Raw genomic sequence first — 16514 nt, forward strand, 5'->3', positions numbered from 1 at the left:
CCAGAATCCACTTTTATCAACATACTATACATATAATAATAATTACCTATTTCACATTGAGGGTCATTTTAAATGTTCTCATTCATTTTCCCCAACAAACAGTTTTGTTTTAAAAATAAAAAAGCCATTTAAACACATAGGAGCAAGTTAGAAACCAACAATAAAGGCATAGTTTGTGATCTGAGAAATTAGGTTCATAAAAAAGAAAATGGGAAAAACATTGTACAGCTGTTAGCTGTGCCGTAACCTCAAGCTGCTTAAGGTGCAATGATTTATTTAGATGCAATACAGTATATAAGGGAAAAACAGAGTTTGTACAATACTAATGAGCTTGAAAGTCGGTATTTGTTCAGACCGCTATCATTCTTCAACACAACCTGAACTCCTGATAGCGTTGCATTGTGTGTTTTTCTATCCAGGTTTGGTTTTACAGCATTGACAGTGTGTTTGGCATCATTGTCACGCTGCCATTCAGATGCTTTCCAGATGGTATTGCACGGTGGATCAAATTCTGACAGCACTTTTCTGTGTTCATAATTACATTAATTTTTGAAAAGAGCTCCAACACCACTCGCCTGATTCATCATTCATCGTTAGAGTAGCACAATGGGGCTGGTTAGTGCTGTTGCCTCAGCAAGAAGGTCCTGGGTTCAAATCCAAATCGAACCTGGCCGGAGCATTTCTGTGTGGAGCTTGCATGTTCTCTACAGGTATTTTGTCTTCATCCCACAGTCCAAAGACATGCAGTTAGTGAGGTTAGGTTAACTGGTGATTCTAAATTGGCATTAACTGTGAATGTGAATGGTTTTCTGCCAGTGTGTAGTAGTCTGCCTATTATTCTGCGGCAGCCGTGATATGCTCCAGGCCCCCTGTGAACCTGAATTTAATAGGTGGAAGGATAAGTGGCCTTCCCTTCCACTGAGAACATTTTTGATGAAATTTCAATAAACAGTAGATGGATCAACTGAAAGCCCAGATGTATCTCTCGGGTCCTGTTTCAGCTGTTTGCTGGATTATTTCTGATTTCTTGAGAACTTGACTTTTAGATGCTGTTCATTTTTTGTATAGTTGCTTTAGGTATGTCCCTTCTTCTTTTGTCCTCCACTTTTCCAGTTTCCTTAAATTTCTTTAAGTATACGCTGCACCCGATGCTGACATATGCCAGGTTTTCCATGAGCAGCTCTTCGGGATCATCTTGATGATGCAGAAACAGAATGTTATGCCTGTCAAACTGTGTTATCTTTGACATTTTTCATATATTAAAATAAAGAAATGGGACCAAACGATTTGTTTTAGCGACAGGCTGCTAGTAACAAAGTGCCTAAATTGGTTATTCACTAAGTTCAATGGCACATGCCTTGAGTTAGATGCCTTTTTTATGCTTGAATGATTCACAAGTAAATCCCCTGTACTGTAAAATAAAAAAGTATAAACATAAAACTTGTCCCAGAAAGAAATGAATAAACGGGATAAAATCGATAGATGGCAATATCTTAACCTCCTCAGACCTGAGCCCTCAGAAGCCATTTTTATTTAAGCATTTTTTTTTTAGCTGTTTGCGATGAGCGAGACTAGATAAGGATAAAACTCAGGCTTCTTGTTTGAACAGGAAGTCGTTACCTGGTTTTGAGACACCTTTTTTCCTTGTAAAAGTAGAGTTATGGTGCATCTGTTCTGTTCTGTGATTGGCTGCTTCTGTTTCACCCTTCACGTGATAATTCTCCGTCACACAGCAGAGAGAGGTAATCAATCAATCAAGCCCATTAACCTGCGGTCATGAAGACATTCGCTTCGTTGTCTGCTCGACTTAATTGATTATTAGCACAAGTTTATTGGTTTTGACGGTGGCGTTCATGGACGAAGACGGTGACGCAGGTGAAGACTTGGGTAAGGATACTCAGGCTGCCCTTTAATTGTTTTATTGGCTTGTTTTAGCCTTTTCAATTGATGCACGCGGACAAACTTTTAACACCATTTTTTAACAAACTTTTGAAAGACGTCTTATTTAAAGCTTTTATTTTTTCCCCCTGTGAGTGAAGCTCCCAGTGCAGCTCTGCTCCGCGGAGACGACTTAAAACACGGTTATTAACATTCACGACCCGGTGTTTGGAGATGGGGACAGCTTGGCTAGTTTAGCAGCACCTAGCCGCTCAGAGTTAATTAACGGTCAGGTGAGGTGGTGGCACGAGGCGGCGCACGGCTGGGACATTAATTAAGCCACCGCAGGCTGCTGCTCCTCCCGAGACCGACGCGCGTTTTATTTGACCTGCGGGTCACCACGTGACCCTGGAGATGTGAAAGAAATCTTCAAACATCATCGGGTTATTTCTCCAAATACTGGTACCTTATCTGACTCCAGCTCAGTGAGTGACAGAGGAAAATGCACCAATGTAGCTGAGCGGCGTGAGAGTTCATGAATGCATATACACCTGCTTTGTGGCATTTTCAGAGTTGAGCTGTGCTTTTCATTAATATAGGTTGCTTCAGTTTGAATAATTTAAAAAGAGAAAAGAAAAGAAGCTGGACTGAATCAAAATTACCCAAATAAAGATGGAAATTGATGAGTTTAGTGATTCCAATATTGATATCACCTATTGATTTGATTCCTTATCACCACCATGACTAAGCAGTATATCACATTCAATCCAGTTCTTCATACAGCGCCAAATCACAATAACAGTCACCTCAAGGCACTTTATATTGTAAGGTAGACCCGACAATAATGCCTACATACAAAAATCCAACAATTATATGAACCCTATGAGCAAGCACTTTGGCGACAGTGGGAAGGAAAAACTCCTGAAGACATTACATTCATGCAAATTAATAGCATGTTGTGTGATCAAATGTTTGTGTATGTTGGAGGCATTTTCCCTTTTTTGTGTGTGAGCAGTGTGTGTTACTTTCTCTTTGGAGTAATTAAGTAATTTGTTACACTGCTCATTGCACTACTTTCATGTTACTCTATAAAATAGCTGAAACGTATTGTCTCAAAACTACCATTTAACAATATAAACCTGAGGTTACAATCTTACACACAGCACAAATCCCTATCCTAATGAGGGTGACACAAATGATCTTTCTCTTAGTATTTAGTTGTGAACACAAAGTAAAGATGAAAACCAGCACGAAAACACTTGAAAGTGATTCTACTTTAGAAACATGAACATCTAGAAATGGAGGCTGCAACCCAACTGCTTATGTTTGTTACCTGTTAAAGTTCAGGGTCTGGCTGCTGGGCTGGGGCCCACATTCACTCAGCTTTCACTCTGGGTTCTTGGCTAGCTTGGTTTTAGCATGCTGTCTGGTTGGCTTAGTATTAGCATGCTGTGTGTGTGTGAAGAGTCAAAGTAGTGTTAACAGCATAATGCAGTTGTTTCTGAGCTGGATGTAGTTTCCACTTTACCATCCCGTGCTCGTCCTTTTGTGAAATAAGAGTAACATCCATATCCACGCTGCAGACTGTGCCAGTGTTTTAACACAGGACCACAAGTGCAACTGAAACAGAAGCAGGATGATAGGCAGGCTGACTAACAACAAGGAATTGGACTACTGGGAGCCGATTCTACACAAGAACCGGTTCTCGATTCCCATCCCTGTTACCAAAGACAGAAATATAGTTTGGTTAACTACAGCAATTTTAAAACCTAGCAATGACCCACTTGACAGTGAACATGTAATGAAATTATTGCACAGTGTCATAAGAAATTAAGTCAACCCAGCAAAAGTGCCACTCAGTTAAGTTTATATTAAAAGCGTAAACTCAAAAGCCAACAACAATAAATAAAATCTAGGGAACGCGTCACCTGTCTGGTCAGATGCCAAGCAGTGGAGCTAGGCCGTGAGCCACTAACGACCCAATTATCCGTAGTACTGATACCATCACTGGTATCGGTATCGGATTGATACTAGCACAATAGGATCGATATGTTAACCCTATTAAAATGTGTTCAGATTTTGCAGATTGGTGATGATTCATCTCATAAGTCATGAAACGATGAGCTCCCCTACATAAGCTGCCTTTTATAAGTTAAAAGTATCACTATTGGTTTTGGTATCAGTAATACTGGCCCTGTGTTTACTTGGTATGGTATCGATACAGGAATTTGCAGGTTCACTACCACGCAGGACGGCCAGGTAACTGCTAAAGAATCCCTTCTCACCTTTTTCGAGCTAATAAATGGCAGGAATCACCCGCATATGCAGAAAGGTTGCATCTCACCTTTCTCTCCGAGGTCTTCCTTTTTTCCCTCCCATCTTCAACATCCTTTGTCCAGTGTAGCCACTACTTCCCCTACAGATGTCCAAACCGTCTCAGCCTTCCTGCTCTAACTTGTCTGCAGAGTGCTCAACCTGGGAACCGGTTGGGGAAATAAAAAGAATGACATTGAACAACAACTTTCCTTTTGGTGAAGGAAGCATTTGTAGTTTTACTAGTTAACACACAAAAAAAGGTGTTAGTTCACTTTTCCCAACACTGCAGAGGCCTGATGATGGAGTCGGATTTTATCTTGTCTGGTTATCAGGGTTTTTCTGTGCTATTAAGATGGTTCACTTCTTACCAGGGTGCTTCACCATGATAACTTGTTCCCTAGATTAGAGATCATTAGGTCTGAAATCAGCGTCTACTGACCTGTCAGTTCTCTGTGAAATGACACCATTCCTGGAAGATTCCTCTGACTTCCTGTGTGGATAGTAGGAGAGTCTAGTGTCTTCACACTTCCCAGATGATCAATAAGAGAGATATATTTTTAGATAAACCTTTTTTTCCCCTTATTTTTTCCCTTCCACTTTTGGCTGGTTTGTATTTAATTTGCACATAGACTAAGCCTGCCTTTGAATTCTGTTTGTTGCATTTACTCTTCACTTGCTCTCAGATCATCAACCAACAGCGAAGCTGCAGCTGAAAGAATGAGAACTAACATTGCCTTCTAAACATTAATTTAGTCATTTACTCATTATAATCCATGAGATTCTGATAAACAGTGGGCATTTTTGCTGTCTTTCTCTCCTGGCTTTAAATAGGCTAAACTTTATTACCCTCTCTTTTCCTGTCTTACAAAGCACTGAGTGTCCATGCATTCATTCAGCGCTGTCAGTATTTATCTACTGTGCAGTGCTTTTCCTTCACCACCACTGCTTTGTCTGGAGCAGCTGTGTTTCTCTCAGTCTGTATTATGTGTTCAACCAGTTCATGGTTTTCTAATATTATAGATTCATCTTTTGAACAATCAGCTGCTCTGTTACTAACATCTGTTTTCTGTTGATAATGCCACAGATGCCACCCAGTTTAATGTGAATGTGCAGGTTAAAACCTAGGTTAACTTAGTGAGTTGATAAAAGCTTGATGTGTTCCTGACTAAATATGTTCGGATAAGGGAGTCCAGATAACACAAAGACAACCTGGGTATGTTGAACTCGCTTTATAGTACTTAGCTCCAGCTTATAATGACTTGAGGTGAGAAACCTTCAGTTTTCAGGAGCTTGTTAGGAAAAACACGCATATTTGGGCATATTTTTGCAATATCTGACCAAATAAACTGGGTAAAATGATACATAATGAAAACATAGTGCAGTAGGCTGGAACTTAAAGATTAAAGCCTTCTCCTAACTGCCACAAAATGAATTCTGGCTTTGAAGTTCTTGAGCCTGTATTCATTTTTCAGACTGGCCTGATCCAAAAATGTATCTCTGTTATTATTGTATTCTTGTAGAAGTCAAGATGTAATATGTTGATGATAATTATGAACTCATTAATGTCCAGAGTACTATATTACTAGAAGGTAGGATGCTGAAGTAAAACCAGATGAGTGATTTTTAGTCCAAATTTTTAAGTTAAAAAACAAATTCTTGCTTTACTCTGTTGCAGACTGTCCAAGCCTTCTGTGTGAGGAACTGGAGGATTTGTCAAAAAACAGCAACCGAGGGAACATGAGCAGGAGGAGGAGGAGGAGGAAGAGGAGGGAAAAGGAGGAGGAAGTGTTTAGTCAGTGGGAGGATGAAGAGGCAGCAGAGGAGACATGGCGAGAAGAGAAGGATGGGGAGGGGGGGAAAGAAGAGAAAGTTGTGACAGAGGAGGAGCAGGTGAAGCCTGAGAGTGGGCTGAAAGCGGGGGCGGCACAGGAGGTGCAGATGGAAGACAACAAGATTGAGAAGGCCAAGGAAACAATTGCTGATGAACAAGAGAGTACAGTGACAAAGCGCTTAGCACAAAAAGATGAGCAGCAGAAGAAGAGTAAGAAGAAGCGAGGGAGGAAGCAAAGTGAGCAGGTGAGAAGTAAGAGAGGAGTAAAGGATGTTGGTGAGAGGTCTGAGGAGATGAAGAAAAGTGAGACACAGGAGGTGCCAGCGATGAGCTCAGAGGAGACCTCGGCTCTGACGAACAGCTGTGACCTCTCTGACCCACTCTTCTTGGGGTTTGGGGGGACAGGGCTGTGTTGTCCCCCAGTTCCCATCCCCCTGCTGTACTCCTCGCAGCCTCCTGTCTCCATCCAGCCCACATGTCCTCAGCCACAGAGTAACAAAAGACCTCATAGCCCCCTTCTGCCTCACAGTGTCCCCCAGCAGGGCCCACAACCACTTGAGGTGAGAGGAGACCATTCATGTGCTCATACCTGATGATCTGTGAACTACTTGAAATGTATTTTCCCTTTCATTTGCTCAAGATTCATTGCACGCTGAACCTGAGTGACACATTCACACCAAACTCTGTTTGTGTGCTGCTGTATTTCAGACACGCAGATTTAAGATCTTTCTCAAACTTAAGCCAGTTTCACACATGAACCCCAACAATGTTAGGAAATCATGTCAGTACATTCCCTCGAGTGGTTCTTTTTCACATGTAAGAACTTTGGATGCATTTTCACCACTAATATTTTGCTGGGTTTTGTCAAGGATGCTCTCTGAGTGTCCTTGTAAGGTTCTCGCCGACCCACGTCAAAATAGCCCTAATTACTTGAACTGAAGGTAACTGGACTTACATTTTTTGGGGTTTATAAAGGTGTCTCTTCACTCACCTAAGAAGCTTCTTTACTTCTTAAATGTCTTAAGGCCCAGGTATTTAACCCCTGATGGGGCTGTCACTTTAAATGTGGCCCTAAAAGATGTGGACAAGCCTGTTCTGTCCGATTTAGACTTCTGCTGGGAACCTTGTAGTGCTTGCAATGTAACCTACGCAAATGGCCAAAGTCATTGCTGGCATTTATGGTGCATTGTGTTAATTACAATGTGCTAATGTCCTGGTCTTTTATATGTAGTGCCAGCCAATAGAAAAAAAAATAAAATCTTGGGACTAGGGATTGAAATCTGCCCCTCTAGATTTTTCACTTGTTTATACATTCCCTTACATCTATTCCAATAGTTTACACAGTCTCCCTCCAGAAATTTGCTGACATTTGTGAGTACTTATATTGATACTATTATTATTAATGTTCCTTATATTGAAGAGATGATTGTCACTTTCACTAATAAATTTTAAAACTGCAGTGAAAAAGGTGGGAAAAAAGGAAGAAGAAGCGCAAAACTGCAATCGATGGTGCTGAAATGGCCAATCGCAACAATCGTGGGCTACGTTGAGCTAACATGTAGTCACATTGCTAGGGTGATGCACAAGAGGTTTCCCCATAAGTTTTCAGAGGGGTTTGAGGTTAAGACCTTTATATAAACATTTGCAGACATGTTGGAAGTTGGTGCGTTCCAGAAACGGTGAGGGAAAAACTGGATTTGTTTTGGTTATTAGCGATAAAAACACATTCATGGATGGAACCTGACCAGTGCTCTGTGTATAGCTTATTTAGAGAGTCAAAAATACACAACAGTGGCAGTACAGATTAAAAACACTTATTCTATTTATTCAGGTACACACTAATAGCTACAGCATAGATTTCTTGCTGAAGCATAAATCTCCAGTCAGTCTTTAAGGGTCATATGAGTCAAGATGTGACTCCTCTGTGAGACATTGTCCTGCCATACTGTTGTGAGCTATTAAGGTCACATGGGTCAAGCTGTGGGGGTTGGGAAGAGGATTTCAGGACTGCATTATAGGTGGCTGATAATTAGCGTCACTACCTCCACTCAGTGGTGGTTGTTCACAGTGCCCATAGATGGCCTCTGTCTGTGTTCTTGATCGAAGATCTCTGCTCTCCTATGTAAAGGTCCGAGCACTCCTCACTGCATTGCATGGTGAACTCTGAGTATTTTGATGAGGTAGTTTTTTGCGAGGGCGTTGCTTTGTCTGAAGTGCACTGGGATGTTGTGCTTAGAGAAATTTCTCCAACAAACCTGCCAGATGCTGTCTGAGTAAAGCATGGACAATGCAGGATACACGACGCCCACTCGCTTGTTGTGAATACTCTCGATAATTACCTGTAGCATCCTCATATGGGTTCAGGTGGAAATGATTCTGTATTAAGCAGTGCAAAGACAGTTTATCTGAATGATTTGGACATTTGTGTCGAGAGAATTTCAGGGTTACAGTGTGTGAAAAGACAAAAATAAACACATTATACTTGGCTGCTGATCATGAAGTTTAACCTTTAACCCAACAGTTTTGCATTTTCTAGTAAATCTCAACAGGTTTCTAATAATGGCTCATTCAGTGTGTAATTACAGTCTAATGTGTATGAAATATGCACACCTACAGTCCTCTGAATTATTAATGATGCAGCTGTGAAAATGGCATCCTGGATTTGAATGTTCAGTGTGTAATGTAGTGTGATATCCGTAGGTGACAGATTCTTTGAAGCCATTAACGAGCACATTCAGCGTGTGGAGAATGATCTCATCTCACTGAAAAGCTATGTAAGGTGATAACGGTAAATTAATTGTTCTTTACTGTTATTTGCCAGGATGACACTCTTGGACCCACAGCATGCACTCTGCTAGTAATCGGTACTTTTAATGTTTACCACTCAGACGTAGATCTCAGATAATGTCACTGGTTCTACAACAGCAAGACGTTTCAGACCAGATCAAATCAGAAATGATTGTTTTTGAACTACGCTAACCTGAAGACAAATTTTTACAGAGACTGACAACTGATATGTGAGTTTGGTAGAGCTGGAACAGTCAGTTACCAGTTTGGCAGGAGAAGAACTGTTTATTTTCATAACTGATCAATCTTTAAGACTACTTTACTTGTTCTTGTCTCTGGGCAGTTTTGATATGTTTGGTTATTGTCTGTCATCAGAAAAAGTAAGCAGTTTGAAGACATTACATCAGGTCCTGGATAACTGCGGTGGGCATTTTTATATTCACTAGATTTAATGGACCAAGCAATTAACAGAAAATGAGAAAAATCATTACCTGCTGGCTGCAGCCCTGGAACAGACGTGTTAATATCACATATGGGAAAGAACAATGGAAATTAATTACTTGGTCCTGGAAGTCCTAAATGAACTTTTATTTTTGGGAAATGATTGCTGCATTGCTTTGTTTGGGCTGAAACATTCAACTCTGCACTGCACTCAAAGGTTTTTCCTTTTTTCCCCCCCTAAACGACTCTCCAAAATTATATTTAGCTTTTAAAAATGTGATAATTGATACCTGACTATTTAAAATCCTTTTTTTTAAAGGGAAAAAAAAACATTGGGACATTTTACTGAATTTGACTGAAAACATCTGTGCTGAGGTAGTGTTTCTTCATGGCAGATGGAGATAACGCAGGTATACTCCACCCGACGCTCCATCCGCTACAGCACCAGGGGCCGAGGTCGAGCCCTCAGCTTCCCACTGCTGCCAGGGATAGAGTCTGTGGACAGCTGCCTGCTGCCACCTGCACCGAAGAAGAAGACACGGACGCTCTACAGCACAGGTGAGGGGAAACGTCTCTGTGTGCTCACATTTGACTGCTATGCAAATTATTGTCCTGTAATTTGTGTGTGTGTACACTAACGTACTCTTGCGTACAGATCAGTTAGAGCATCTAGAGGCCCTTTTCCAAGAGGATCACTATCCGGACGCAGAAAAAAGGAAAGTGATTGCTACTTCAGTCGGCGTCACACCTCAGAGAATTATGGTTAGACTCTTACTCTGTGGTCTATGGTTAGACTCTTAGGGCAGGGATAGCTCAGTAGGTAAAGTGGTCGCCCCATGATCGGAAGGTCGGCGGTTCGAATCCACTTAACGGCTATCCTGAGGTACCCCTGAGCAAGGTACCGTCCCTACACACTGCTCCCCGGGCGCCTGTAATTTCCCCATGGGGATCAATAAAGTATCCATTATTATTATTATTATTATTATTACTCTGTTCATCTTCTGTGGAATTTTACTGAAGACTTGTGATGTTTTCCTTATGAAGATGTGCTACTGGCATTTTATTCTTTGTGTTCCTGAAAATCCCATCTCATCCTCTGTAAAGCAGTTTCTACCTTTTTTGTTGGCCTCCTCAGTCTTATTTTTTCCCCCCTGAATGTTTCTGGGTCCCAGGTCTGGTTTCAGAACCGGAGGGCAAAGTGGAGGAAAGTACGTGCTGTTACAGCAAAGGTGGAACACGGACAGAGTAGAGCCGAATACAGTCCACATCACCAAATCAATCCCATGCCCACACTGGCTCACAACAGGTATTTCTGTTTCTTTTATTTCTGTGTGTCTGTGTAGGTTTGCTGTCATCCAGGTCATGGTAGTCTAGAGAGACTGAAGAAAATAAGGTAGATGACTTCTTTAGGTTTGAAGGCTGTACACTTAAAGAATAAAGGTCACTCTTTTGAGGATGCCAGTGCTCACATTTTGGACTAAGAAGACAAGATGGTTTGAGCGAGAAGTAAAGGAGGTCATTTGTTCTTGCAAAGGTTTCTTCGGTTAAAAGGGAGTTTTTTTTTTTTTTTCTCTTCTTGCTGTTTCTCACTCCTAGGGTGTCGTCTGATTGCTTTCTCTGCATTATTGTAGGGTCTTTACCTTACAATGCAAAGTGCCTCGAGGCAACTGCTGTGATTTGGCACTATATAAATAAACCAGAATTGAATCCACATCCACTGTGAACGACCATCGTTGATGTGACGTCATTTGTATGCGACACAACAATGGAAAACCTCGAGACGATGGTGTACCTGCTGCTCTGTGTGTGGGGGTTTTTTTTTTTTGGGGGGGGGATTTCCCCCGTTGTCGGCTTTCAGAAATGGTAGTTTTGTTTTTTGTGATTAAGTCGCTCTCATGACTGAGTTACGTCTGTTGAAATCACATTTTTCGATAGGCTAGATCACTTCGAACCGGAGCCCAGTAGGTACTGAAAGTGTTATTGCTGTGTCTTTACTCAGCTGAGCCTCAACTGAGCTATTAAGGTCACATGATGAGGCTGGGCAAGCCCTCACAGTGACTTGACCCTTAACCCCCGGTGATAGTAATACAGTCCTTCTTTTTTTCTTTTTTTTCTTCTTCTTCTTCTTCTCACACACCTTGGCTCATGTGAAGAGGCTCTGGGTCAATAATGGGTCAATGACCCTCAGGACCACTTCCAAAGCCCCCACTAGGCGTTAAATACCTGGGACTCTCAGTCTTTTGTTTGTAGAACTGAAGAAGCCTCTTGGATAAGAGGTGAATTATCTTCACAAAACACTACGTCCAGATGAACAGAATCAACTTTTGGAGATCTACTTACCTGGATGATTGAGCATTCATCAAGATATCTTCACAAACCTAAAGAAGTCCAGTTGACCCCCCCTCCCCACCCACACACACACCTCTCTAGATTTTTATCTCTGTACTTTGATTTGATTCATGCTTAAGTGCATTTTTGTTCTTTGTCTTTGTTTTAGTAAGGGAGCCGCTTCTTTGTCTCGTTATTATGCTCCTCCCAAGCTACCCCAGCTTGCCCCTGTGCCACCTTCATTCCCCACCATAACCACTCAGAGCCCACCCTCCCACAGCAGCCTGTTGTCCAGCCTCAGCAGCCCAGGTGTGAAAATCCACACATGCACATTTTACGACACTCTGCTTTTCATGCATTAGCTTGATGAGCATTCAGTCTGTCTGTGAGGAATTCTCTTTATCTTGTTAAAATAAACGACTCAACCCAAATTTAAAATTGCATACAAAGGTGTTAAAGATCGCATCACCCTTCAGCTGAGCTATGATGTTAGCAAGCTCTGTGCCCTTTTGTTTTGCACATTACACATTTGCCTAATAAGCGACATCCAGTGCAAAAATAAATATACATAATCATTAAAAAGAAATCAAACATGCAGACCTTCCCACAGTGGCGAGCCCTTGTCTATAAGTGAACAGCTGAAAGTAGCATTGAAAAAAAAAAATAGGTCCTACATAAAACTGCTCATAACAAGGTTTTTGAATTTTTACTTTAGTTTTGTTTGATTAAACAGACAAAGCTGTTAAGTTTTTTTGTAATGTGAAGACCATCTCGTTCCATTGATGAAAAGGGAAACCTCACAACAAAACAATCTAGATGGATACATAAGTCTAAAGGTCAGAGGAAAATATGTAAACTTGGATTTGGGATTAAGTTTCCCTTCAACCTGCATTATCATTCCTTTGTGAGGTGCTGATGAATGATTACAATCAGAATACTTTATTAATCCCTAAAGAAATGATCTCAAACCGGACCAGCTTAAATTCTTTGATGTCTGGATGATCAAGCAGTGATGCAGTCACCCCACCTCCATCATGGCTGAAAAATTTCGTTACATTTGCTTAGGATCCTCTGTTAACATTAGTTATTTTTACTGGAAGAGAGGCGGACAAAGCTTGTCCACCAAAACTCTTTCAGTTGTAGGGTCGGTTATGTAAAGTAGCAGCAAATTTGACCTCGATAAAATTTGTGGCTTTTATGGCATTACAAACATAGGTTTTTAATTAACGGATTTTCCTACATATCAGAAAGTGTTTATAGAAGAATGACATCTTTGTTCAGCTCAGCAAACCTTCACACTGCAGGTTGAGATAGTAAAATTACACAGAAACCAAACTACAGTATCTCTGCCTAATCTTACTTTGTAATTGCTTGGTTTTTATCTGTTAGGTGAAAGCAGAGTGAGGGATACAGGCCAGCAACAGCTTTCATCTCAGGAGGGTTTGGTGGAGTATCCCCCCCGTCCCATGCAGAGCCCCCCCCCTCTGCGGCGAGCCAGCCTTCCTCTTTTCACCTCAACCTTTAACTCTGCAAACCCCACTCCCCCTCTCCTCAACACACCAGCCCACACCCCACCCCTCTTCCTGGATGCTCTGGAGGGTGGCTCTACCTTGGCCCACCGTGAGACCCAGTCTCTGCCGACTGACACCAGGTCAGCTCCACTCACAGCAAACTGTGACATGAATACTAGAGGATGCTTCAAATATGGATGAGTATAAGAGCTGACAGCAGGACAGAGAGTAGGCAGAGAGGGAATCTGTGAAATACTGATGTAGTGATGGCTCACACAGCGTCTGTAGTAGCAGGGAGTCAGTTTTAGCTAAAATATGCTGTGAGAGATTGCACTTAGTCACTTTGTTCTTATACAATTATGCTTGTATGACTATAGATGTGTGACAGCACTAAAACTTCTACTTTGTAGATACGGTTGGCAGTATCTGTGCATGTTCAGTAACGCAGATGTACTGCATAGAGATGGTGGCAGAAACCTCATAAATAACGTGAGACCTGAGAATAAAACTCTGATTGTGTCTGTCTGCCTCGATATCACTAGAAGTAATCATAAGTGCAACCACAACCTGCAGATGGAGCAATAATCAAAGATGTTCATGTTTGTCACTAAATTCTTGTTTGTGTTGTCCTCAGTTTGCTCTTTGACTTGGACTACCTGACGTCTAGCCAGCAGAGCAACACTCTGTCTTACCAGCTCCAGACCTCCTACCCCACCAGCCAGCCTCAGCTCCAACCTCAAGCATCTCTGCCCCGCATGACCTACTTCACACCATCCCCCTACCTCACCCCTAACCCTCCAGAGTCTAATCCTACTTCCTACCTGACTTTTGGCCCTGGAGGAAACTCGACAGGAGTGGTGACCTATTCCACCACAGGTCATGCCTACTTTCAGTCCCAGAGTGCAGGTCAAATCCTACTGCAGTCATCTGGTCACCACGGTGAGTCACTGGGGTAAAATGAGATTGCATTAATTGATGTATTGGAAAAAATATGAAATTTTACTCTGACAAAAGATCCTATAGGATCAAATGGAAAGTAAAAACTATACACCCTACATTAGTGTAAACTAACCCAGAAGTCAAAAGAAAGTTTGACTTGGTGCTTTCTATGTAAACAGATGTTTGCACAATCATTGAACAAGGATTCAGTTTTTCAATAATTATTTTTAATCTTGTATTATACATTGCTCTCATCACTGTCATATCATCAGCTTTAGTCACCATTCAGTCAGTGGTGCAAATTAGAAAGATCAGAAGCTTTGTAGTTGGATGTTTAAATTGCATGGTGATTTAATAAGGAAATGTATAGGTCAGCATTGATTAATAAGACAAAAGGGAGTCATGTTGAGGGCACAGGAAAAACATTAGAATTAAATGGTATGCAGATACTCTTGGCATTCTTAGTCTTATGACAGGTTAAATGTTTGAGGTTTCAATTACTGCCACTGAAGCTGAATTTTCAGTCTGTTTGGATCTGCGTGTGTTTTCCATCCAGCTGGGATTACAGCGTACCAGTCTTACCCATGGGGCAACATGTGCAGTCAGCCAGCCATGCACCAGCGTACTCAGTGCCCTCCTGCTTACCCTGGCAGCTTGGGACCCGGTCGAGAGCACCAGCCTACCTCTTCCACCACCCTCCCTCTTCCTTCGTTCTTTCCTGGGGAGGACCAGGAGTCGTTGCATGCAAATTCCCAGAATCCTTCACTCAACCAGACTTTCACAAGCAGCACCACCAGCACCGCCACCGTCCTGCCACCTGTGTCAACGCTGCGGCACTCTTGCCTCAGGGTGGAGGATACTCCAGCCAGGGAGTCATTGCTAATGCCCTCGCAGGTCAACGCGGCCTCTCCAGAAAGCCCTGCAGTGCCCTCTTGTGTCAAAATTGAGTATGACAGTCCTAGAGAGATCCACAGCCACTTCCACTGCGACTTTTCTCCCATACATTTTTGACTTTAAGTGTGTGTGAGCGTGTGTGCATGTGTTTCAACTGTCTATGTAAATATAATATATGTGGATTTCTAAATTTCCTGTTTTTGTTACTATTAGGATGTTCTCAGCTGAAATGTGAAAGCCACCAGGCTTTAGTTTGCTGGCTGCAATAAATGCTCATTGCGCTGTTAATCATTTATTTCTGCATTTAACTTGGTTTTATAATCTAAAACAACAACTGAAGCGTATTTTGTTTTTGTCTTTCGATGTCCCTTTTTAGGACAGTTTGTTTTTGCTCAAATTGTAGCTTATTTCAGGTACCTCAGAAAAGATATCTTGGTACCAGTTTAGAAATCAGAATGAGATGTGAAGAAACACTACACTGAAAAATAACATCACTGAGTCTGTATTTTTTAAATTGGCTAAAGAATTAATCAGGGACATTCAAGTCTGGCTTCAGTCACATGTTCTGCTAAAATATGGTGATAGAAATGTTGCACAAATGTAACCTGCTACATTTCAGAGGACCCCCCCCCCCCCCCCCACCCCACCCCCACTGTTCAATAAAGACACAAATATACTATAATATCCTTAGAGTTATAAATAAGTTAGAAATATATGTGTAATATGTAGTCCTGTTGCTTTTTTGTTTTTGAATATTAGGGCTTTAAAATGTTTCTGGTTCCAATGTCTCTGTGATTCGGTTAAACTGGATAAAGAATTTGTTAACATTTGTCAGTCCTGCTGTGGTCACCCATAAGTAGAAGCTGATTTATAAACTGATAATATGAGGTGTGATCATAATGGTCCACAACTCTGGCCATCAAGATGAAGGTCATGGCTTTTTTTTTTTTTTTTTTTTCTTTTCTTTTCTTTTCTTAGACTGGTGGATCTCCCCTTCAAGGTTTTCTCCCCGTGCACTTCTAAACTGTTCCCAGTGATGCTGCTAATTTTAGATCAATCCTGCTTTGCACGCTGGATTTTCTCCACTGTGTCAAAACTGTGAGATTTTGATCTAAAGTTTCATATCAGAAGAGGACTGTTGGTGAAAGCAGATTATGTTCGTGTGATCCAGGTAGTTCACATCCCTCGTTTTGGGATCCTCTAATTTAAATGAGGGGTTTTTGTCCGGTTTGATTCATGCTTGAGTTAATCCTATGTTGGTGGTTTTTAGTGTGAGACAACCACGTGCCAGTATCTGTAGCATTAAAGATGCAGTTTTTCAAATGTTCCTCTGCTGGGGAGGAGAATGGGTTTGACTGATAGTCTGTAATCTGATGGAGGAAGATCACGACAGTGGATTTTAGAGCAGAGTTACTCCAGACAATTACTAATACAGCCCAAAGCCTTAATCTGTGTTGCCATCTGCTGTGTTCTCACACTTACTGCACTTGCACACCCTTTATCTTTAGTATGCAAGTGAGTAACAGAGGCTTGTGGAAACCAAATCCCTATATGAAATCACACCTCTGAAAGAGCTGAAGGCTTTTTCC

General features: G+C 41.5%; 1 protein-coding gene across 1 annotated transcript; it reads left to right on the forward strand.

Moving 5' to 3' along the window:
• Window positions 1-1699: 1699 nt before the first annotated feature.
• Window positions 1700-15220, forward strand: nobox (NOBOX oogenesis homeobox). The gene is made up of 9 exons (XM_004548014.4): window positions 1700-1887; window positions 5870-6585; window positions 9649-9811; window positions 9909-10015; window positions 10426-10559; window positions 11751-11890; window positions 12971-13232; window positions 13727-14031; window positions 14588-15220. Exons 1-9 carry the CDS (start codon window positions 1854-1856, stop codon window positions 15040-15042), a joined length of 2316 nt encoding a protein of 771 aa, XP_004548071.2. The 5' UTR covers window positions 1700-1853; the 3' UTR covers window positions 15043-15220.
• The last annotated feature ends 1294 nt before the right edge of the window (window positions 15221-16514 follow it).

The sequence above is a fragment of the Maylandia zebra genome, linkage group LG22 (assembly GCF_041146795.1).
Source record: "Maylandia zebra isolate NMK-2024a linkage group LG22, Mzebra_GT3a, whole genome shotgun sequence".
Lineage (NCBI taxonomy): Eukaryota > Metazoa > Chordata > Actinopteri > Cichliformes > Cichlidae > Maylandia > Maylandia zebra.